The sequence below is a fragment of the Anomaloglossus baeobatrachus genome, chromosome 1, assembly GCF_048569485.1.
Source record: "Anomaloglossus baeobatrachus isolate aAnoBae1 chromosome 1, aAnoBae1.hap1, whole genome shotgun sequence".
NCBI classification, from domain to species: Eukaryota; Metazoa; Chordata; class Amphibia; order Anura; family Aromobatidae; genus Anomaloglossus; species Anomaloglossus baeobatrachus.
The window spans coordinates 526659526-526682752 of NC_134353.1; the positions used below are offsets into that span (position 1 = coordinate 526659526).

At 46.1% G+C, this 23227-nt stretch overlaps 1 protein-coding gene across 1 annotated transcript in view; it reads right to left on the reverse strand.

Annotated features, from left to right (window-relative positions):
• Nucleotides 1–23227, reverse strand: part of LOC142311089 (uncharacterized) — a 72603-nt gene that overhangs the window by 27069 nt on the left and 22307 nt on the right. The window contains exons 9-21 of the mRNA XM_075349214.1: nucleotides 21310–21348; nucleotides 20633–20683; nucleotides 19130–19240; nucleotides 18134–18379; nucleotides 17869–17922; nucleotides 17200–17250; nucleotides 16285–16395; nucleotides 10554–10592; nucleotides 8220–8270; nucleotides 2117–2233; nucleotides 1183–1362; nucleotides 933–971; nucleotides 263–313 (exon numbers count right to left, since the gene is read on the reverse strand). Coding sequence (XP_075205329.1) covers nucleotides 263–313; nucleotides 933–971; nucleotides 1183–1362; nucleotides 2117–2233; nucleotides 8220–8270; nucleotides 10554–10592; nucleotides 16285–16395; nucleotides 17200–17250; nucleotides 17869–17922; nucleotides 18134–18379; nucleotides 19130–19240; nucleotides 20633–20683; nucleotides 21310–21348 — 1140 coding nt within the window. The remainder of the gene's footprint in view (nucleotides 1–262; nucleotides 314–932; nucleotides 972–1182; nucleotides 1363–2116; nucleotides 2234–8219; nucleotides 8271–10553; nucleotides 10593–16284; nucleotides 16396–17199; nucleotides 17251–17868; nucleotides 17923–18133; nucleotides 18380–19129; nucleotides 19241–20632; nucleotides 20684–21309; nucleotides 21349–23227) is intronic.

Here is a 23227-nt window from a genome sequence, read left to right on the forward strand (position 1 = left end):
CTTGTTGGTCCAGGAGGAGGACATTCCGGAACGTGTTGTGTGCTGTTTTGGACTTTGTTTGTGCAATAAACCGTGTGCTGTGACCATTGGTGCCTGGATCCCGTGTCTTCTGCCGCGCAGCCGACCACGCTACCTCACAATATATATACACACCCAAAATGGCAGAAGTGCCTTACTCTAATGGCTGATATTAGGAATATGTGAGAACCATTACCAGCATCAGTGTAAGTATACCATAATTTCGCTTGTTGTACAGACTTACGGTATTGTCTCAAGTGTGGGCAATGATGTCAATTTTCCAAAGTCAATGGGCCTGGAAGAGAAAATACAGACTCAGATAAGATGAAGGAAACTGAATTCTCATGAGATTGTTATCTATATAATACGTCTCTTCTATATAAAAACACGGGGCCGATTCATCATTTACATATTTTTTTAAATGACTTTTCTTTCTTGACTTGTGTTTTATGTTGATGTCGTTTTGTATCCAATTCATCAAAATGGCGCAAATAATTCATGAATTTTACTCTATGCCGAAAGTGATTTTTTTTTTCTGCTGTCAACTATTTTTGCGGAAAAAGTTGTATGTTTTGCAAAAGGTACGCAAAAATGGCTGAAATCTATAAAAATCACTCCGGTGGAAACTGGAGAAACAAATTTAGTGTTTTTCATTTCTAATAGTTTATATCCCGATTTTCTCAGTAATGACCATCTACTCAGTTCCCCCTTTACCCATTTTGATTAGGGGGGACACCATAGTGGTAATCATGGTTACAGGACACCACTCCGATGTGTTTTGTGTGACCCCTTCCCCTTTCTAGCTACACCTCTGGCACCCACTCACCCCAGGATTACACCTCTATACCACTGTACAGGGAGACTCCTATAGTTACACCTAAAGACATAGGGGCATAACTCTATAACATAATTACCCGAAATAGATCTCGGTCTCCATCACGGTCTTTTTCCATCTGTTTAAGAAATATAAAAGAAAAATAAGACATGTACTGTTATAAAATGATAAGAAAAAATAGATGTTCATTCATCAAAACTTCATAACAACCAAACAGATTGCCATTTTTCTGTGATTGTACGAAGCTTCTCTGGTGACCGAGTAGAGAGGATTAACCCCAGATATTGGGACAACAGTCACTTTCAGGGATCCTAGTATGGAAAACATACATCTCATCCAAGAAGTCATTCATGTCCTCCATTTCATCTGGGTAGTTGTAAATATCCTCCATATCATCCGGGTAGTCATCGATATCCTCCATCTCATCCGGGTAGATGTTCATATCTTTCATCTCATCTGGGTATTCTTCATTATCCTCATTGTCATCCATATAGTCTTCATCCTCCATCCTATTAGAGAAGATAGTAATATTCTAGGACTCACAGCAGTACCTCTACTATAAACATGTAGAATTAAGGAACCTCATTGCCTGTTGTGATTCTTCTAGATATAAGCTGCACTTTATAAATATCCATGACGGTACAATAATAAAGATATAGCCTTTACATGTCTGACTTATAGGGTCATCGGGTGTAATATCAAACCCCAATAATAACCCTTAATCTAACATCGGCCCTGTCCTGGTTACCTGTGAATGTGTCCTGTACACTGCGCAGTATCAATGAGATACATATAATATTGTGTAATATATAGTGTCTGTATATAATTAGCGGGATTTTTTACTTACACACTGACTTTCTCATATCCATTCTTTTTGTCTGTCTCTGTCGCCATCTCAAGAAGTTTTTGAAAACAGTTATACAGCTAGGACTGGTCAGAACACCAATCTCACGAGCTAGAGGTGACCTGCCGTGTATATTTGCTCCTGCAGCTGATCGCACAGGTAGAGACGCTGTACCGTGCAATCAGCGTGGCACAAATATCCATCATGGGGCACTAGGTGACATGTCCTCATGACTGATATGTACATCATAAAGCGTTAATAGGTTAAAGGGAGTCTGCCGGGGCAAAATTATATGATAAAGTAAGCATATTTTGCCCTATGTATGCAGCTTGCCCTAAGAAAAGTCATAAATTAAGTTCATATGCCCACCTATAGTGTTTGCACATAATTAGTTGATGGTAGCTGTATTCTTTACTTACTCGCTGATGTTATCATATCCGCTCTTTATATCTGTATCTGTGTCCATCTCAGAATATCCTATATCCTGACTGTCCCCATTATAGTCCTCAAATCCATCTTCCTCCTCATCTTCCTCACTATTCAAAAACACATAATATACACTCCACAACATGGAAATTGCAACACCAAGAAGGAAAAATCATGGAGTTATGAAAATCACAGGATCTATAGACACGTTAATGATATGGAAATGATGAAAAACTGGAAAAAGGTTTTGAACACCTCGTTTTACTCAGGATGGAGCATGAGCTGTACGTGCAGAAATACATCTACTTAGACACCTTGGCATGTTATTAATGGTGGACTGGGGAATGTTCTGCTACCCTGAACGCACTTTCTCATGTAAATCATCAATATCCGCTTCTGGCAGCTCCCTTTGCATTTTCTGACCAATGACATTCCAAATGTGCTTGACAGGAGACAAGTCTGGCAATGATACAGGCCATGGTACTATGTTTAGGCCATGTAAGCTGCTCACAGTAGTGTAGGCAATGTGTGGCCTGGCATTGTGTTTTAAAACAGATCCTGGTTCATTTTCACTTGTGAAGGCTTCTTTATGGCATTGCACCCTGTAACGTTGCGCCCTGCAACGTGGGGGTTCCACTCGCTTGCAACGGTGTGAGGTAGCTTCAGTAACATATGCACACAGTTTCTTTAGAACAATTCCGACAGTTTATTTAAAAACACTCTCAGCATAAACTGCTCTTAAACATAAACGATCCACGTACCGTGGGCATCCAGTCCATTACAAGTCCATAGTGGAAGTTTAGCAACTTCCCCACTCTCTGGCACCTGCCAGCGTACAGCTCTAGCCGAGGTTCCTTCCAGCACCCAGGGCCCTCTGCAGACCCCTGTCTGTCTCTCCTTCTGGAGAGATTCGGCCCTACAGCCCTGGCCTAGCTGCACTCACCTCAGACTCAATATCAGAGCCTTGTGTTCAACCTCCACACAGGCTGATACACCCAGAGCTCTCGGCTCTGCTCTCGCTTGTTTCCAGTCCACACACTGGACATCTAGAGCCAGTCTCTCTCTAGACTGCCCTAGACACACTCCACCCAGGTTCAGAGACAGGATTGCTTTAACCCCTGGAGCCACACCCACAGTTGGTAAGGAGTGTGTAATCAGCATCACACACCCTTCCATGGCTCTGCATGTAATGCAATCCTGTGGAACCACAGGTCCCAGCCAGCTTCACATTGCAGAGCACCCACGCTTCTGCAAAACATACCGGTCCTTTGTAATACAGCCGGTTGATACCTCACATACCCTCCCCCTCTGTTCAAACCCGTAGGGGAGAACACTTGCCAATGACCTGGGGCCGCGAGACAGGGCATCCCCGCTGCCATGCCCCACCAGTTGAGAGGGCCGTCCAAGAGCAGTAGTCCCTGAGGCATCGCCCGACACTGTCACCAAACCCTGTCTGGTCAACCTAGGGTTAAAGGACGTCCCATTTCCAGACCGTTCTCTCCCTGAACCCCTCCCAGGGTCACCGTAGTAGAGAGACATGTCCCCAGTCAAACCTACAGTCTTGTCCGAACCTAGGCTTTCTCAAGTACCCCCAAGGCTACTGTCGGGAACTCTAAGCTCATAGCGGCCACTATCTACAGTACATCGTAGGTTACCACTCTGTCGGCGATTCCTTTTATCGCGCGTCTGAACTACTGGACCGACACGCCATCTTCCACTTCTTTCCCCTGAACAACGGGTGGAAGACGGCTGCTGTCCCCCACACAGTTGGCGAAGCTGCTCCTTAATTTTCAGGTTTTCTTGCCACAACCGCTCCATGTCACGTACATGGTGTACCCGATATTCAATAAGGCTTCGAATGTTTCCAAGACTCTCTACAGTCCCGACACAGACGAATGGAACCATACCAGCTTCCCTGGGTATCTTGCTCTCATTAGCAGCAGGGATTCTTAATCTCACCAATCCTGATTTATTCACCATGTCTTGCATGACTCGTCCGGTTTTTCCAATGACTCTCCCCACCAGAGCCCGGGGTACTTGGACAATATCTTCCGCCAGACTCTGCGCTTTCCTTTTATACTCTAGCTGTCTAGTGGCTTCTTCCTTTTGCAGTTGGACCTGCCACTTCATACGAACACATCTGAAGTGCATGTCCTTTAGAATAGCCACCCGCTGCCCAGTAATTTCACTGGTGGACAATATCACTAACTGTTCAGCCCCTGGGGTACAGTAGACCTCACACGCTTCCACAGCTCTCTTAAATTCGTCATGCATGCACTCGGTGGCACACGCTTCTCTTAAGTCCTCAGGTATATCCACCATGCACTTGACTACAGAAGTCTCATTCATCCCTGCCACATGCTTGTCAAGTTTAGCTTCCAAAGTCAGCTCTCTTTGGGCCTCCCCTGCTTCAACATGTTTGGTCAGGATTGACACTCGCTGCTCCATCTGCTCCATGGCTCCCTGGGACTTGGACTGGTACTCTGCCAAGCGACTTCGGAGCTCAGCCACTTCTTTCTCCAGCTCCCTTACTCGACTCTCAGTAGCCTGCCTAAGAAGTATCTCTTGTTGCAGATGGTCTTTGCTCATCTTCTTGAATGAGTCTTCACTTGCGGACCTCTCTGGTCTACGACACACTATTTCTGAGGCTTCTTCCATCTCAGCTTCAGAACGTTTGGGTTTCTTACACTCCTTACCCACGACCTTCTCTATATCCTCCATCGTGGTTTTACCAAGCGGGTCAGGCAGGCTCCCAGTCCTGGATGAGACCTCTGGTCCAGACTTCACCTACTCAGAGGCTCTCTTCACTTCAGCGCCAGCTGTTTCTTGGTTCTTCACTGCATTATCTTCCACTTCCTCTGGGGTCTCTGCAGTGTCACCCTCAGCCTGGGTGTCACACCCTTCAACATGGCACTCTGTTCCTTTTAGAGATTTGGGGCTAAATTCGCTGTCATCCACCCCAGCACTTGGTAGTTCACCAGTCTGCTCACCACGACTGTTGGGGATTATTCCTTTCCCCACACTCTCTAGGATTCCATTTCCTATACCACTCTCGCCTGACAGACTATCAACTTCACACTTTGAAATCATAGGGACCACCACCATTACGTCCTTGGTTGGCTCCTTCTCTGCACTTGCAGCCCGCTGAGTTCTGTCGTCACAATGTGTCAGTTCAATCTCTGATTCCTCAGTCTTTTGTAGGATATCACCGTCTGACTCCACCGTAGCAGGTGTTATTAGCACCATGTCTTCATTAACCAGGCATGTCACTTTCTCTGCACCCTCAGACGGCCTACACTGTGCCCCCTCTCGGCGCTTATTACGTCTTCGGCGTCGGGAGGAAGTTTTGCCCTTCTCGCCCATCTGTACCACACTGTACTCGTTTGCCACCTTACTAGAGTCAGTGTCTTTACTGGAGTCATCATCACTCCCCCTGGTATCCTGGACTATCATGTCCCCACTTAACCAGATATCTGCCTCCCTTTCTGGAGCTACCCCGTTTTTAACGGTCACACTATCGGTTATTCCCTTAGTCCTTATGTCACTAAGTTGGGTCCGTCCATCATTTTCTTTGGTCACCTCTAACTTAGGACAGTCAATTTTAGGAGGTGCTATCTCCTCCTTACCACACATAACTGCACAACAAGGACCCCTTTTCACCTCCCAATGTGGTGGGGTTTCCTTTGGGCTGTTCCGGCTCTTACACAAGCAACCGTATACGTCCCCCTGCTTCCACAAGTGCACAAATAATTTAGAGTCCCAACCTATAATAATTGGGTGTAGTAAATCTGAGACTACTCCAACATCATGAGAACCACTGTCCCAGGCTGTCTTAATGACCACGCTGGAGACCGGGTATTCTGTCTCATTACTGTGGGTGCAGCCGACGTGGATCTTCCTTCCAGGAATCAAGTGGACATCAGAGGTGGCCCTCACCAGGGTCACCAAGCTCCTTGAGTCTACGACTCCTGTTACAGATTCCCCATCCACTTCCACGGAACACAGACGTGGCTTCTCGTCGGATGGGTGGTCTATATTGCAAACAGGACACTTGTGGCATGAACACTGTTGTCCCTGGCTACAGTCCATCTGCGCCACTTCACCCTTGGATTTGGGATGCTCCGCACCCTTTTGGGGGACCACCGCTTTCTGGGACTCCATCCCCTTATGGGCAACCACCCCTTTATGGGACTCCACCCTCTTATGGGCAACCACCCCTTTATGGGACTCCACCCCCCTATGGGCAACTATTCCCTTCTGGGACTCCGCCCCCTTTTGCGGTTTCCATGCAATGTCCTTAGCCCCCAGTTCACACCGTTTGCCCTTGTCTCCCTGGGCACCCAGTGTCCATACTGGCCCCCGAAGGGTACGCTCAAACTGGTCCATGGCTGCGACATCGCTACACACTGACAGCTCCTGCTGTCCCTGGACCAGGAACTGGTACAGCTCCTCCACAACGTCCGCAGGGACCATTCCCTCTTTTTGGCTTTTAGCCCCCACTGCTGTCACTGGACCTCCAGGAACATGCTGTTGGTGCTGCTGGCTCTGCAGCAGCTGGTTCAGGAGCCCCTCCATGCTGCAAAGAGAAGAGGAACAGGAGGGGCGCTCCAATGGGTAATACCCGGTGGTCAAAGACAGGGGGGGGGGTTTAGAGAACCACTAACCTTTCCGGGTTGTACCGCCCGTACAACCAGGATCTCCAGCCTGTGGTATATCACTGCTCACCAAGCAGGGCCTCGCAATTCCGGCTGGCCTGGAACCTCCAGTCACTGGTCTCTCGCCACTGCAGCAGAGAACCCTGTAGACCCACTGATTCACCGCCAGCAGCTCGAGCACGCTGTCACTGTTCGTGGACCCGCCGATCCACCGCTATCTGCTTGAGTGCGCAGACAAAAATTTTCGTGGACCCGCCGATCCACCGCCAGCTGCTTGAGTGCGCCGACACAATTTTCGTGGACCCGCCGATCCACAGCAATACGTCCTAGGCTGTTGCCCTTAGCAACCAGGCTGCGTTGCCCCTAGCAACCAGACCGCATGCCCACATTCTCCACCATATGTAACGTTGCGCCCTGCAACGTGGGGGTTCCACTCGCTTGCAACGGTGTGAGGTAGCTTCAGCAACATATGCACACAGTTTCTTTAGAACAATTCCGGCAGTTTGTTTAAAAACACTCTCAGCATAAACTGCTCTTAAACATAAACGATCCACGTACCGTGGGCATCCAGTCCATTACAAGTCCATAGTGGAAGTTTAGCAACTTCCCCACTCTCTGGCACCTGCCAGCGTACAGCTCTAGCCAAGGTTCCTTCCAGCACCCAGGGCCCTCTGCAGACCCCTGTCTGTCTCTCCTTCTGGAGAGATTCGGCCCTACAGCCCTGGCCTGGCTCCACTCACCTCAGACTCAATATCAGAGCCTTGTGTTCAATCTCCACACAGGCTGATACAGCCAGAGCTCCCTGCTCTGCTCTCACTCTCTCCCAGCACACACGCTGGAAGTCTAGAGCTAGTCTCTCTCTAGACTGCCCTAGACACACTCCACCCAGGTTCAGAAACAGGATTGCTTTAACCCCTGGAGCCACACCCACAGGTGGTAAGGAGTGTGTAATCAGCATCACACACCCTTCCATGGCTCTGCATGTAATGCAATCCTGTGGAACCACAGGTCCCAGCCAGCTTCACATTGCAGAGCACCCACGCTTCTGCAAAACATACCGGCCCTTTGTAATACAGCCGGTTGATACCTCACAACCCATAATCCCAAAACTAATTTTTAATTTTTAGACTCCTCACTGCACTTATCTCCCATCAAGCACATCCGGGACATCATTTTTGGTAAGCTGGATGGTAAGGGAGCTGCCATCAGTGGAATGTACAAGAGTGTTCAGGAGTGACAGCCCACATTTATCTTTATCATGTACAGTATAAATAAATATATATATATATATATATATACGGTATATATATATATATATATATACACACAGACACAAAATGGCAGAAGTACCATATTCTAATGGCTGATATTAGGAATATGTGAGAACCATTACCAGCATCAGTGTAAGTATACAATCATTTCGCTTGTTGTACAGACTTACGGTATTGTCTCAAGTGTGGGCCAAAATTTATATTTTCCAAAGTCAATGGGCCTGGAAGAGAAAATACAGACTCAGATAAGATGAAGGAAACTGAATTCTCATGAGATTGTTAACCCAAATGCTGGGTTTCCTCCTTCTTAATGCTTTGCCAGGCCTTTACAGCCGCAGCCTTCAGGTCTTGCTTGTTTGTGGGTTTTTCCGTCTTAAGTCTGGATTTGAGCAAGTGAAATGCATGCTCAATTGGGTTAAGATCTGGTGATTGACTTGGCCATTGCAGAATGTTCCACTTTTTTGCACTCATGAACTCCTGGGTAGCTTTGGCTGTATGCTTGGGGTCATTGTTCATCTGTACTATGAAGCGCCGTCCGATCAACTTTGTGGCATTTGGCTGAATCTGGGCTGAAAGTATATCCCGGTACACTTCAGAATTCATCCGGCTACTCTTGTCTGCTGTTATGTCATCAATAAACACAAGTGACCCAGTGCCATTGAAAGCCATGCATGCCCATGCCATCACGTTGCCTCCACCATGTTTTACAGAGGATGTGGTGTGCCTTGGATCATGCGCCGTTCCCTTTCTTCTCCAAACTTTTTTCTTCCCATCATTCTGGTACAGGTTGATCTTGGTCTCACCTGTCCATAGAATACTTTTCCAGAACTGAGCTGGCTTCATGAGGTGTTTTTCAGCAAATTTAACTCTGGCCTGTCTATTTTTGGAATTGATGAATGGTTTGCATCTAGATGTGAACCCTTTGTATTTACTTTCATGGAGTCTTCTCTTTACTGTTGACTTAGAGACAGATACACCTACTTCACTGAGAGTGTTCTGGACTTCAGTTGATGTTGTGAACGGGTTCTTCTTCACCAAAGAAAGTATGCGGCGATCATCCACTCCTGTTGTCATCCGTGGACGCCCAGGCCTTTTTGAGTTCCCAAGCTCACCAGTCAATTCCTTTTTTCTCAGAATGTACACGACTGTTGATTTTGCTACTCCAAGCATGTCTGCTATCTCTCTGATGGATTTTTTCTTTTTTTTCAGCCTCAGGATGTTCTGCTTCACCTCAATTGAGAGTTCCTTAGACCGCATGTTGTCTGGTCACAGCAACAGCTTCCAAATGCAAAACCACACACCTGTAATCAACCCCAGACCTTTTAACTACTTCATTGATTACAGGTTAACGAGGGAGACGCCTTCAGAGTTAATTGCAGCCCTTAGAGTCCCTTGTCCAATTACTTTTGGTCCCTTGAAAAAGAGGAGGCTATGCATTACAGAGCTATGATTCCTAAACCCTTTCTCCAATTTGGATGTGAAAACTCTCATATTGCAGCTGGGAGTGTGCACTTTCAGCCCATATTATATATATAATTGTATTTCTGAACATGTTTTTGTAAACAGCTAAAATAACAAAACTTGTGTCACTGTCCAAATATTTTTGGCCCTGACTGTATATAATACGTCTCTTCTATATAAAAACACAGGGCCGATTCATCATTTACTTTTTTTTAAATGAATTTTCTTTCTTGACTTGTGTTTTATGTTGATGTCGTTTTGTGTCCAATTCATTGCCCCCACTAGCCAGATTCCTACTCCACACTGATGAGGGGCAAATACCCCGAAACGGCTGTCTGTGGATGGATACCATGTTTGGTATAGGTGGTCTCCTTGACTGGAGACTGCCCTTCCCGTGGTTGTTCCTTCCCGGTGAAAGACCTGGCTAGTTTCCTGCCAGCGTTGAGAAACACGTGATGGTGTCTCCGCGGCTTTCTTATTTGCATACTTCCCAGGGGGCAATGCTCTAGAATCACTGCGTTGAGAAACACGTGATGGTGTCTCCGCAGTGGATATGTTGACCTCCCTAAGGTCAACAATGCTTGCTTAAGCAATTCATGAAAATGGCGCACATGATTCATGAATTCTGCTCTATGCCGAAAGTGATCTTTTTTTTCTGCTGTCAACTATTTTTGCGACTCTTTAGTAGAAAAAGTTGTATGTTTTGCAAAACGTACGCAAAAATGGCTGACATCCATAAAAATCACTCCGGGGGAAACTGGAGAAACAAATTTAGTGTTTTTCATTTCTAAAAGTTTATATCCCGATTTTCTCAGTAATAATCATCTACTCAGTTCCCCTTTACCCATTATGATTAGGGGGCCACCATAGTGGTAATCATGGTTACAGGACCCCACTCCGATGTGTTTTGTGTGACCCCTTCCCCCCTCTAGCTACACCTCTGGCACCCACTCACCCCAGGATTACACCTGTATACCCCTGTACAGGGAAACTCCTATAGTTACACCTAAAGACATAGGGGCATAACTCTATAACATAATTACCGGAAATAGATCTCGGTCTCCATCACGGTCTTTTTCCATCTTTTTAAGAAATATAAAAGAAAAATAAGACGTACTGTTATAAAATGATAAGAAAAAATAGATGTTCATTCGTCAAAACTTCATAACAACCAAACAGTTTGCCATGTTTCTGTGATTGTACAAAGCTTCTATGGTGACCGAGTGCACCGAAAGCTATACTTGTACTGTACACCGCAGCATTTTGGTCGCTGCGAAAACTTGCTACATCCAAAATGCTGCAAACACTGATCGTGGGCTCAGACCCTTATTTTATTCTACATTCTAACTTTTATTGTTAAAAGTGTTGTACACTACTTTACAATTGATGTATTATCCTTAGGAAAGGTCATCAATGTCTAATAGGCCAGGGCTCGACACCCGGCACCCTTGCCGATCAACTGTTATCAGTGCCAGCGGCAGCAGCCTGTGGCCAGAAATGCACCGTTCCGGAGCTGTCCCGTTTTCTGATAGCGGCCGGATACTGCACATCCACCTCCTATTGATTTAAATGGGAGGCGGATGTACAATACCTGGTTGTGGCCGCTATCAGAAGACGGGGCAACTACAGAACTGAGCACTTCCGGCACCGAGACAAGCTTATCGGAGGGTGTGCCAGGCATTGGACCCCAGTCGATCAGACATTGATGACCTATCCTAAGGATAGGCCATCAATTTTAAAATAGTGTCCAACATCCTTTAAAGTTTACTTCTCTGATGTGAGAATATGAGGTAGTATCCAGGAGAATTAATACCAGATAATAGGATAATAGTCCCTTCTGCTGGTATTCTTCAATGGGATACATACATTTTATCCAGGAAGTCATCCTCTAAGGCAGTATTATATAGATATATAACGGAGATACATTAGTGCTTATTTCTGTATTTCCAGATAGAAGTGTGGCGCCCTGGACAAGCCAGGTCGTCACAGGTACTACACCAATACACCCCACACCCCGGCTAGGCACACCGAAGCCAAACACAAATCCTTGTTGCCTCCCTCCAGGGGCTGATGTCCACACCAGGGGGTGGGCCACGCGGTTGGTCCCGCCCACCGAGGAGTTCACAGTCCTGGAGGCGGGAAAAGGAGTCAGATTAGTTTTGGAAGTGAAGTGGTAGCAGAGGAGACTGAAGGCGTCCGGGTGTGTGGCCCGGACGGAACAGCAAGGTGGTGACCGTCTGCAGGAGAGGCTGATTGGAGCGAACTGTAAGGACCGTGGACGGGCGGTGGCCCGACGGTACCGGATTGGAGAGCAAAGAGAAGCCAGCACCATCTGGCACGGCTTACGGACCCCGACCAGGCTAGGAGTCGCCGTAAAACTGGTCAAATCCGTTAGCGAAGGGAACCTCCGGGGTTTCCCAGCAGTCAAGACCCGATTGAAGGCAACAGCTCACACCGTAAAGGGAAACACAGTCACCGCCAAGGCTACAGTTCCCAGGGCCAGAGCCTGCGGGCAAAAGGGGCTCCTTCAGCATCCATCCAAGCTGTGGAGTGGGTTACCGGTGGGAAGCCATTGGAACCGTAAACACAACACAGGTGCAGGGAAAGGCAGTCACCATCAACCTACCGGGAGGAAAACAACCGCAGCCGTCTGTGGGACCCGTCCATCCAGCCGTTTCTTTGACCAGAGACTCCGTGTGAATTACTGGCTGAGTGAGTACCACCGTGCCATGTGGCACAGCGCTGCCCCCGTGAGCCTGCACCTCACCAGGCCCCGTAATCCGCCTGCCATCCATCCCTACCCCTCACCGGGCCCCGGGACAACCAACCCCCCTACCCACGGAGGGGAGAAACAACATCCAAGCTGCTCCCTGTCATCGCTCCCGGGATCCCCATCCAGAGCAGCGGTGGTGTCACAACCTCACCACAACCGTGGGTGGCGTCACGGACAATATCCCTAAACCAAACCACCCCCTTTTACTCACGGGCGAGGAACGCCACTCGAGTCCCCGGGATCCGGCCCACCGCTCGAGCCACCACTGAGCAGCAGCAGCCGGACCCGAGCAGTGGGTGAGCTCCTCCGCCCGCGACAACTTGGCGTCACGAACAGGATCTTACCGCTCTGCCGTCTGGTAGAGGTGCGCCTTGTAACCGCCGGAGGTGTCCGGCCGAAAATTTGGAGAAGCCGCCATTTTGGGCGCGAAAAGTCCCCGCTCGAGCGTCTTCCCGAGTAGTGGAGGCGCGAAAACCGAAACCCCGCCCCTGTAGAGGAGGAGCCGGAAAAAGACTAAGGGGGAACGGGATGGAAGATGTCGGCTCCCGAGTTTGATGCTAACCCCATGCCGACCGATGGAGCGGCGGCGCCCGCGGGGGCAGAGGATGGCGAGATGGCTGTAGCCCCTACTCCGGTCGCAGGAGCAGCGGGCCCCGAGAATGCGGCAGGCGGGCCGCTGTCAGCTGCCGCGCGGGGAATTTCTGCCGCATTCACCCCCGCTCCCCACGCCACCCACGGAGGGGCCCCGTTCTCAGGATGGGGAGCCCCACGTTATGGGGAGCCCCCCAGCCTAACAATATCAGCCATCAGCTGCCCAGAATTGCCGCATACAATAGATGCGACAGTTCTGGGACTCTACCCGGGTCTTCCCGATTTGCCCTGGTGCGTTGGCAATCGGGGTAATAAGGAGTTAATGGCAGCCCATAGCTGCCACTAAATCCTAGATTAATCATGTCAGGCGTCTCCCCGAGATACCTTCCATGATTAATCTGTAGGTTACAGTTGAAAAACACACACACACGAAAAATCCTTTATTATAAATAAAAAACACAAACCAATTCCCTCGTAACCAATTTATTAACTCCAACAAAGCCCTCCATGTCCGGCGTAATCCACGGACCTCCAGCATCGCATCCAGCTCTGCTACATGCAGGTGACAGGAGCAGCAGAAGAACACCGCCGCTCCTGTGAGCTCCACGCAGCAACTGAGGTGAGTGGCGCGATCAGCTGTGCTGTCACTAAGGTGACTCGCGGCCACCGCTGGATCCTCCACCTGTGACAGCAAGTCACCCGAGTGACAGCGATGAAGTCACAGGTGAGTTGCGGTCACGGGGGGAGGATCCAACTAGCCGCGGGTAACCTGAGTGACAGTAGCGCAAATCGCGCTGCTCACGGCAGTCACTCGGAGAGCACAAGAGAGTGGTGTTTAATGCCGCGCCAATAGATCACTTCAGATGATGTTCAGACCAGTGTTACTTTATTGTTTTCCAGGTCAACGCGTTTCTGGGGCATCTGCCCCCTTCATCAGGACCACCAAAGAAACAGATAACATCCAATCTGTCTAGTACAGACAATGTATACAATATATAGACACATTGACGTCACAGGCACAACCCCTAAAGAAAAAAACGAGCGGGAAAGACTGCCACGTTGCATGGAATGACGTCAAAAGAAAAAAAAAAAAAAAAAAAAAACAAACCACTTAACAAAACAAAAAAATTTTTTGAATAAAGATTAATCCCTATTTGACATGTATTAACATATATTTCCTTATACAGGGATCCATATTATTTTACATATTTGTCAAAAGAATAAATATATATATATATATGTGCGTGAAAAAAGACAAATAAAGAAAAGTGTGTAAAACCATTCATCCGCAATAGTGCGTGAAATAAATACGTGTATGCCCATGGAAATTAAACTTGTCTTATACGCCGGACAAGTCAGCGATTACCCAAGGGAGGGATGAGAACCCTCGTTGTAATATGTGTGTTCCACTTTAGACATTTCAAAGCCACGGCATTATAACCTGCCGCCACCTGTGCTTTTACATCTTTCAACCACCACCATGAAACAGCAAGTGCAGTGTGCCTAGCGAAAGAACTAAAGAGATTCAGAAGAACCGCTTCTGATCTGTGAACTCAGACCGCAGTTCAACCCAGGACAAGACCGTGGGAAAAAGAGCCAAAGAGCATGCGCCGAAGCAAAGTACAGGTAATGAGCCGGCACAAGTTCACGGGAGTGCAGGAGCGTGGGAACCAAAACCATTACGCATGCTCAGCCAATCTCCTTAATAAACGCCCTGCAACAACCTATAGAACCCGTACACCCTCAGACTTTGAGCCGACCATGAGATTACTCATGATCGCGCTAAGAACATACTAGGGTCAAAGAAACCACCAAACTAACAATAGAGATTTAAAAGCACCTTGCCTGTGAACCGGCGAGGATCAAAAAAACCCCCGTGTGGGACGAACAGAATATGGTACAACCTTAAAAATCAGGGTATTTAACCAACAAATAGGGATTAATCTTTATTCAAAAAATTTTTTTGTTTTGTTAAGTGGTTTTTTTTTTTTTTTTTTTTTTTGTTTTTTTTTTTTTCTTTTGACGTCATTCCATGCAACGTGGCAGTCTTTCCCGCTCGTTTTTTTCTTTAGGGGTTGTGCCTGTGACGTCAATGTGTCTATATATTGTATACATTGTCTGTACTAGACAGATTGGATGTTATCTGTTTCTTTGGTGGTCCTGATGAAGGGGGCAGATGCCCCAGAAACGCGTTGACCTGGAAAACAATAAAGTAACACTGGTCTGAACATCATCTGAAGTGATCTATTGGCGCGGCATTAAACACCACTCTCTTGTGCTCTCTGTTATCTACCGTTTTGGTGGCTGCAGCCTTGGATTGTGTGATACATGCGATTACAGTAGTTGTGGCTTCTCACAACTACATCTGGTGAGTAGTTTTACTCCCCCACCCCCACCCCTCACATATTGGGGTAAGACCCTATGCGCTTGTTTTTCCACAGTTTTTTCCGCACGGCAGTCACTCAGGAGATTAGCGGTCACCGGTGAGTGCTTCACGGGTGACCGCTAATCAGGACGCGACACAGACAGAGCCGCGGTATGAGGATGAAGTCGTGTGAAGTTCACCCGAGTTCATTCTCAGCGCACGACTTTGTCTGCTGTCAGCGGTTATGTATCAATGACATTTAGCATCACACACACGGACATTTCACACGCACAACACACACACGTCAGTTAAGTTTCCCACGCACACACGGGCATTACACACGCACACACAGCTAGCATACGCAGTTCACATAGATGCCACACGGACCTTAAAAATGGACACAAAAACGGGACACGGACCCGAAAAACGGCCCATAACACACGTGCGTGTTTTTCACGGACGTGTGAAGGGGGCCTTATACTGTCCCTTCATTCCTTGACTGACAGGTCATCTATTAGGCCCTGCCTCTGTTGGGATCTGGTACGCTTTGGTACATGGCAGACCTGGAGGTCTTTGCCAAGTCTCTGGGTGCCATATCAACCCACTGGCTATACTAATTGGTGCTGCCTGGGTGCCAATGGGATAACAGAGTAATGTCCTTGTGTGCCACTGTCACTATTGACAGCAGCATATGAAAACAGTTATACAGCTAGGATTGGTCAGAACAGCAATCCCAGCAGTTACAGATGTGACTTGCCGTGTATATTTGCTCCTGCAGCTGATCGCACAGGTAGAGACGCTGTACCATGCAATCAGCGTGGCACAGATATCCATCATGGGGCACTAGGTGACATGTGCTCATGACTGATATGTACATCATAAAGCGTTAATAGGTTAAAGGGAGTCTGCCGAGGCAAAATTATATGATAAGCATATCTTGCCCTATGTATGCAGCTTGCCCTAAGAAAAGTCATACATTAAGTTCCTATACCCATCTATAGTGTTTGCACATAATTAGTTGATTGTAGCTGTATTCTTTACTTACTCGCTGATGTTATCATATCCGCTCTTTATATCTGTATCCATCTCAGAATATCCTATATCCTGACTGTCTGCATTATAGTCCTCAAATCCATCTTCCTCCTCATCTTCCTCACTATTCAAAAGCACATAATATACACTCCACAACATGGAAATTGCAACACCAAGAAGGAAAAATCATGGAATTATGAAAATCACAGGATCTATAGATATGTTATTGATATGGAAATGATGAAAAACTGGAAAAAAGTTTTGAACACCTCGTTTTACTCAGGATGGAGCATGAGCTGTACGGGCAGAAATACATCTACTTAGACACCTTGGCATGTTATTAATGGTGGACTGGGGAATGTTCTGCTACCCTGAACGCACTTTCTCATGTAAATCATCAATATCCACTTCTGGCAGCTCCCTTTGCATTTTCTGACCAATGACATTCCAAATGTGCTTGACGGGAGACAAGTCTGGAAATGATGCAGGCATTGGTGCTATGTTTAGGCAATGTAAGCTGCTCACAGTAGCATAGGCAATGTGTGGTCTGGCATTGTGTTTTTAAACAGTTCCTGGTTCATTTTCACTTGTGAAGGCTTCTTTATGGCATTGTACCCATAATCCCAAAACTAATTTCCAGCTATCACTGTGTCTAAGAGAAAAGCAGGACTCCTCACTGCACTTATCTCCCATCGATCATATCTGGGACATCATTTTTGGTAAGCTGGATGGTAAGGGAGCTGCCATCAGTGGATCTTGATGATTTGCATACCCAAGGATATTGATAAAGAAATGTACAGGAGTGTTCAGGAGTGGCAATAGACATTTAACTTTATTACGCACTATAACTTTCGACCTATTACACAGACACAAAATGGCAGAAGTACAGTGTAAGTATACAATCATTTCGCTTGTTGTACAGACTTACGGTATTGTCTCAAGTGTGGGCAATGATGTCAATTTTCCAAAGTCAATGGGCCTGGAAGAGAAAATACAGACTCAGATAAGATGAAGGAAACTGAATCCTCATGAGATTGTTATCTATATAATACGTCTCTTCTATATAAAAACACGGGGCCGATTCATCATTTACTTTTTTTTAAATGACTTTTCTTTCTAGACTTGTGTTTTATGTTGATGTCGTTTTGTGTCCAATTCATCAAAATGGCGCAAGATTCATGAATTTTGCTCTATGCCGAAAGTGATCTTTTTTTTCTGCTGTCAACTATTTTTGCCACTCTTTAGTAGAAAAAGCTTTGCAAAAGGTATGCAAAAATGGCTGACATCCATAAAAATCACTCCGGGGGAAACTGGAGAAACAAATGTAGTGTTTTTCATTTCTAAAAGTTTATATCCCAATTTTCTCAGTAATGATCATCTACTCAGTTCCCCCTTTACCCTCTATGATTAGGGGGGCACCATAGTGGTAATCATGGTTACAGGACCCCACTCCGATGTGTTTTGTGTGACCCCTTCCCCCGTCTAGCTACACCTCTGGCACCCACTCACCCCAGGATTACACCTCTATACCCCTGTACAGGGAGACTCCTATAGTTACATCTAAAGACATAGGGGCATAACTCTATAACATAATTACCAGAAATAGATCTCGGTCTCCATCACGGTCTTTTTCCATCTGCTTAAGAAATATCTGTTTAAGAAATATAAAAGAAAAATAAGACATGTACGGTTATAAAATGATAAGAAAAAATAGATGTTCATTCATCAAAACTTCATAACAACCAAACAGATTGCCATGTTTCTGTGATTGTACGAAGCTTCTATGGTGACCGAGTAGAGAGGATTAACCCCAGATATTGGGACACCAGTCACTTTCAGGGATCCTAGTATGGAAAACATACATCTCATCCAAGAAGGCATCCATGTCCTCAATCTCATCCAAGAAGTCATCCGTATCTTCCATCTCATCCAGGTAGTTGTCGATATCCTCCAGATCATCCGGATAGTTGGCCATATCCTCCATATCATCCGGGTAGTCATCGAAATCCTCCATCTCATCCGGGTAGATGTTCATATCCTCCATCTCATCTGGGTATTCTTCATTATCCTCATTGTCATTGTCATCCATATAGTCTTCATCCTCCATCCTATCAGAGAAGATAGTAATATTCTAGGACTCACAGCAGTACCTCTACTATAAACATGTAGAATTAAGGAACCTCATTGCCTGTTGTGATTCTTCCAGATAAAAGCTGCACTTTATAAATATGCATGACGGTACAATAATAAAGATATAGCCTCTCCATGTCTGACTTATAGTGTCATCGGGTGTAATATCCAAACCCCAATAATAACCCTTAATCTAACATCGGCCCTGTCCTGGTTACCTGTGAATGTGTCCTGTACACTGCGCAGTATCAATGAGATACATATAATATTGTGTAATATATAGTGTCTGTATATAATTAGCGGGATTTTTTACTTACACACTGACTTTCTCATATCCATTCTTTTTGTCTGTCTCTGTCGCCATCTCAAGAAGTTCTTGAAAACAGTTATACTGCTAGGACTGGTCAGAACACCAATCTCACGAGCTAGAGGTGACCTGCCGTGTATATTTGCTCCTGCAGCTGATCGCACAGGTAGAGACGCTGTACCATGCAATCAGCGTGGCACAAATATCCATCATGGGGCACTAGGTGACATGTCCTCATCACTGATATGTACATCATAAAGCGTTAATAGGTTAAAGGGAGTCTGCCAGGGCAAAATTATATGATAAGCATATCTTGCCCTATGTATGCAGCTTGCCCTAAGAAAAGTCATACATTAAGTTCATATCCCCATCTATAGTGTTTGCACATAATTAGTTGATTGTAGCTGTATTCTTTACTTACTCGCTGATGTTGTCATATCCACTCTCTTTATCTGTATCCATCTCAGAATATCCTATATCCTGACTGTCCCCATTATAGTCCTCAAATCCATCTTCCTCCTCATCTTCCTCACTATTCAAAAGCACATAATATACACTCCACAACATGGAAATTGCAACACCAAGAAGGAAAAATCATGGAATTATGAAATCACAGGAGCAATAGTTAATGATATGGAAAAGATGAAAAACTGGAAAAAATTTTTGAACACCTCGTTTTACTCAGGATGGAGCATGAGCTGTACGGGCAGAAATACATCTACTTAGACACCTTGGCATGTTATTAATGGTGGACTGAGGAATGTTCTGCTACCCTGAACACACTTTCTCATGTAAATCATCAATATCCGCTTCTGGCAGCTCCCTTTGCATTTTCTGACCAATGACATTCCAAATGTGCTCGACGGGAGACAAGTCTGGAAATGATGCAGGCCATGGTACTATGTTTAGGCCATGTAAGCTGCTCACAGTAGTGTAGGCAATGTGTGGCCTGGTATTGTGTTTTAAAACAGATCCTGGTTCATTTTCACTTGTGAAGGCTTCTTTATGGCATTGCACTCATAAACCTAAAACTAATTTCCGGCTATCACTGTGTCTAAAGCGGGCTTTACACGCTACAATATATCTTACGATGTGTCGGCGGGGTCACGTTGTAAGTGACGCACATCCGGCATAAGTTATATTGTAACATGTGACAGCTACGTGCGATTGCGATTGAACGTTAAAACTGTCATCGCACGCACATCGTTCAATTCCTAAAAATTGAACGTGAGGTTGTTCAATGTTGCCGAGGTAGCACACATAGCTCAGTGAGACACCCCTGGAACGATGAACAGCAGCTTACCTGCGTCCCGCGGCTCCTGCCGGCAATGCGGAAGGAAGGAGGTGGGCGGGATGTTTACGTCCCGCTCATCTCCGCCCCTCTGCTTCTATTGGCCGGCTGCCGCGTGACGTCGCTGTGACGCCGAAAGTCCCTCCCACTCCAGGAAGTGGATGTTCGCCGCCCACAGCGAGGTCGTATGGAAGGGTAAGTACATAAGACAGGAACTAATCGTTTGTGCGACACGTATTACAAATTGAACGTGCTGCACATACGATGGGGGGGTACAATTGCATACGATATCGTATGCACAATCGCAAGGTGTAAAGCAGGCTTTAGACAAAAGCGGAACTCCTCACTGCACTTATCTCCCATCAACCATATCCGGGACATCATTTTTGGTAAGCTGGATGGTAAGGGAGCTGCCTTCAGTAGAATGTACAAGAGTGTTCAGGAGTGACAGCCCACATTTATCTCCATCACGTACAGTATAAATAAATAAATAAATATATATATATATATATATACACACAGACACAAAATGGCAGAAGTGCCATACTCTAATGGCTGATATTAGGAATATGTGAGAACCATTACCAGCATCAGTGTAAGTATACAATCATTTCGCTTGTTGTACAGACTTACGGTATTATCTCAAGTGTGGGACAAAATTTATATTTTCCAAAGTCAATGGGCCTGGAAGAGAAAATACAGACTCAGATAAGATGAAGGAAACTAAACTCTCATGAGATTGTTATCTATATAATACGTCTCTTCTATATAAAAATACGGGGCCGATTCATCATTTACTTTTTTTTAAATGACTTTTCTTTCTTGACTTGTGTTTTATGTTGATGTCGTTTTGTGTCCAATTCATCAAAATGGCGCACGATTCATGAATTTTGCTCTATGCCGAAAGTGATCTTTTTTTTCTGCTGTCAACTATTTTTGCGACTCTTTAGTAGAAAAAGTTTTAGGTTTTGCAAAAGGTACGCAAAAATGTCTGACATCCATAAAAATCACTCCGGGGGAAACTGGAGAAACAAATTTAGTGTTTTTCATTTCTAAAAGTTTATATCCCGATTTTCTCAGTAATGATCATCTACTCAGTTCCCCCTTTACCCACTATGATTAGGGGGGGCACCATAGTGGTAATCATGGTTACAGGACCCCACTCCGATGTGTTTTGTGTGACCCCTTTCCCCCTCTAGCTACACCTCTGGCACCCACTCACCCCAGGATTACACCTCTATACCCCTGTACAGGGAGACTCTTATAGTTACACCTAAAGACATAGGGGCATAACTCTATAACATAATTACCAGAAATAGATCTCGGTCTCTGTCACGGTCTTTTTCCATCTAAGAAATATAAAAGAAAAATAAGACGTACTGTTATAAAATGATAAGAAAAAATAGATGTTCATTCATCAAAACTTCATCACAACCAAACAGTTTGCCATGTTTCTGTGATTGTACGAAGCTTCTATGGTGACCGAGTGCACCGAAAGCTATACTTGTACTGTACACCGCAGCATTTTGGTCGCTGCGAAAACTTGCTACATCCAAAATGCTGCAAACACTGATCGTGGGCTCAGACCCTTATTTTATTCTACATTCTAACTTTTATTGTTAAAAGTGTTGTACACTACTTCACAATTGATGTCTTATCCTTATTAAAGGTCATTAATGTCCAATAGGCCAGGGCTCGACACCCGGCACCCTCGCCGATCAACTGTTATCAGTGCCAGCGGCAGCATTCTGTGGCCAGAAATGCACCGTTCCGGAGCTGTCCCGTTTTCTGATAGCGGCCGGATACTTCACATCCACCTCCTATTGATTTAAATGGGAGGCGGATGTGCAGTACCCGGTTGTGGCCGCTATCAGAAGACGGGGCAACTACAGAACTGAGCACTTCCGGCACCGAGACAAGCTTATCGGACGGTGTGCCAGGCATCGGACCCCAGTCGATCAGACATTGATGACCTATCCTAACGATAGGCCATCAATGTTAAAACAGTGTCCAACATCCTTTAAAGTTTACTTCTCTGATGTGAGAATATGAGGTAGTATCCAGGAGAATTAATACCAGATAATGGCATAATAGTAACTTCTGCTGGTATTCTTCAATGGGATACATACATTTTATCCAGGAAGTCCTCCTCTAAGGCAGTCTTATATAGATATATAACTGAGATACATCAGTGCCTATTTCTGTATTTCCATATAAAAGCAGAACCATCCCAAAGTATAACCTGTCCCACAAGACTCAAGATAATGAAAACCCATCTTGTACCTTATACATAGTAGTACATACCACTGTACACAGGCACGTCATATTCTGTGGATATTCATGATAGTGTGACACCCTGGCAAAACCAGGTTGTCACAGGAGAATGCATTAATCTTCCAGATGCAGGATCCCCTCCTCCTTGTCCTACCAACACAACCCACACACAGGTACAAACACCAGCCACAAAGCCTAGTCACCCCCCCCAAGGACAATAGGGACACACCAGTGGACGGGGCCAGGCAGATAGTGACGTTCACCTAGGGGTCCTGAGGTGTCAGGGGAGGGAACACGTCAGTTAGAGTTGAGCAGAGGAAGTGAGAGGAGTGAAATGGTAGTCGGGGGTTGTAGCTCCCGGACTACCTGAGCTGACTAGGTGGCAGATGGCAGAGCAGGGCCACAGGCGACGGAGATCCGGTCGCAGGAGACCTTAAGTGGACCGGGGCAGGGTTGTAGCCCTCCGGTGCCCCAAGCAGAAATTCGGTCTGGAGGCTGTGCAAAGTCGGGGTGCCTGGACCCTAGGGCGAGGACAGCTGCAAGCATCTTTCCAATTAACCAGCATGGTACAAGATTCCACGTCTTGTCCCACCAGTGAGCCCAGATAGAGCGAGACAGAAGCCCAATGCGGGGGATAAGGCGTCTGCAAGTGCCTGCAAAAATCCCAAGGGTCAGATCTCGCGGGCAACAGCTCCCACAGCAAAGACACTGGGAGTGGACTTGTCCCGTTTTATGCGGACTAGTCAACACACAAGACAAAACACTGAAGTACAGGAGGAAGGGCCCCTGTCCTGTCAACCGGTGTGCGGGACCCGAGCACAACCCTCCAGAGGCTACCGGTATCCGGCACTTGGTGTACTACTTGGACTTTGTGTGGTTTATTCAACAACAGTGAGTACACCGGTGTCACCCAGTTCAGCCTGCAAACAGCGCCCCAGCACTGCACATCACCTA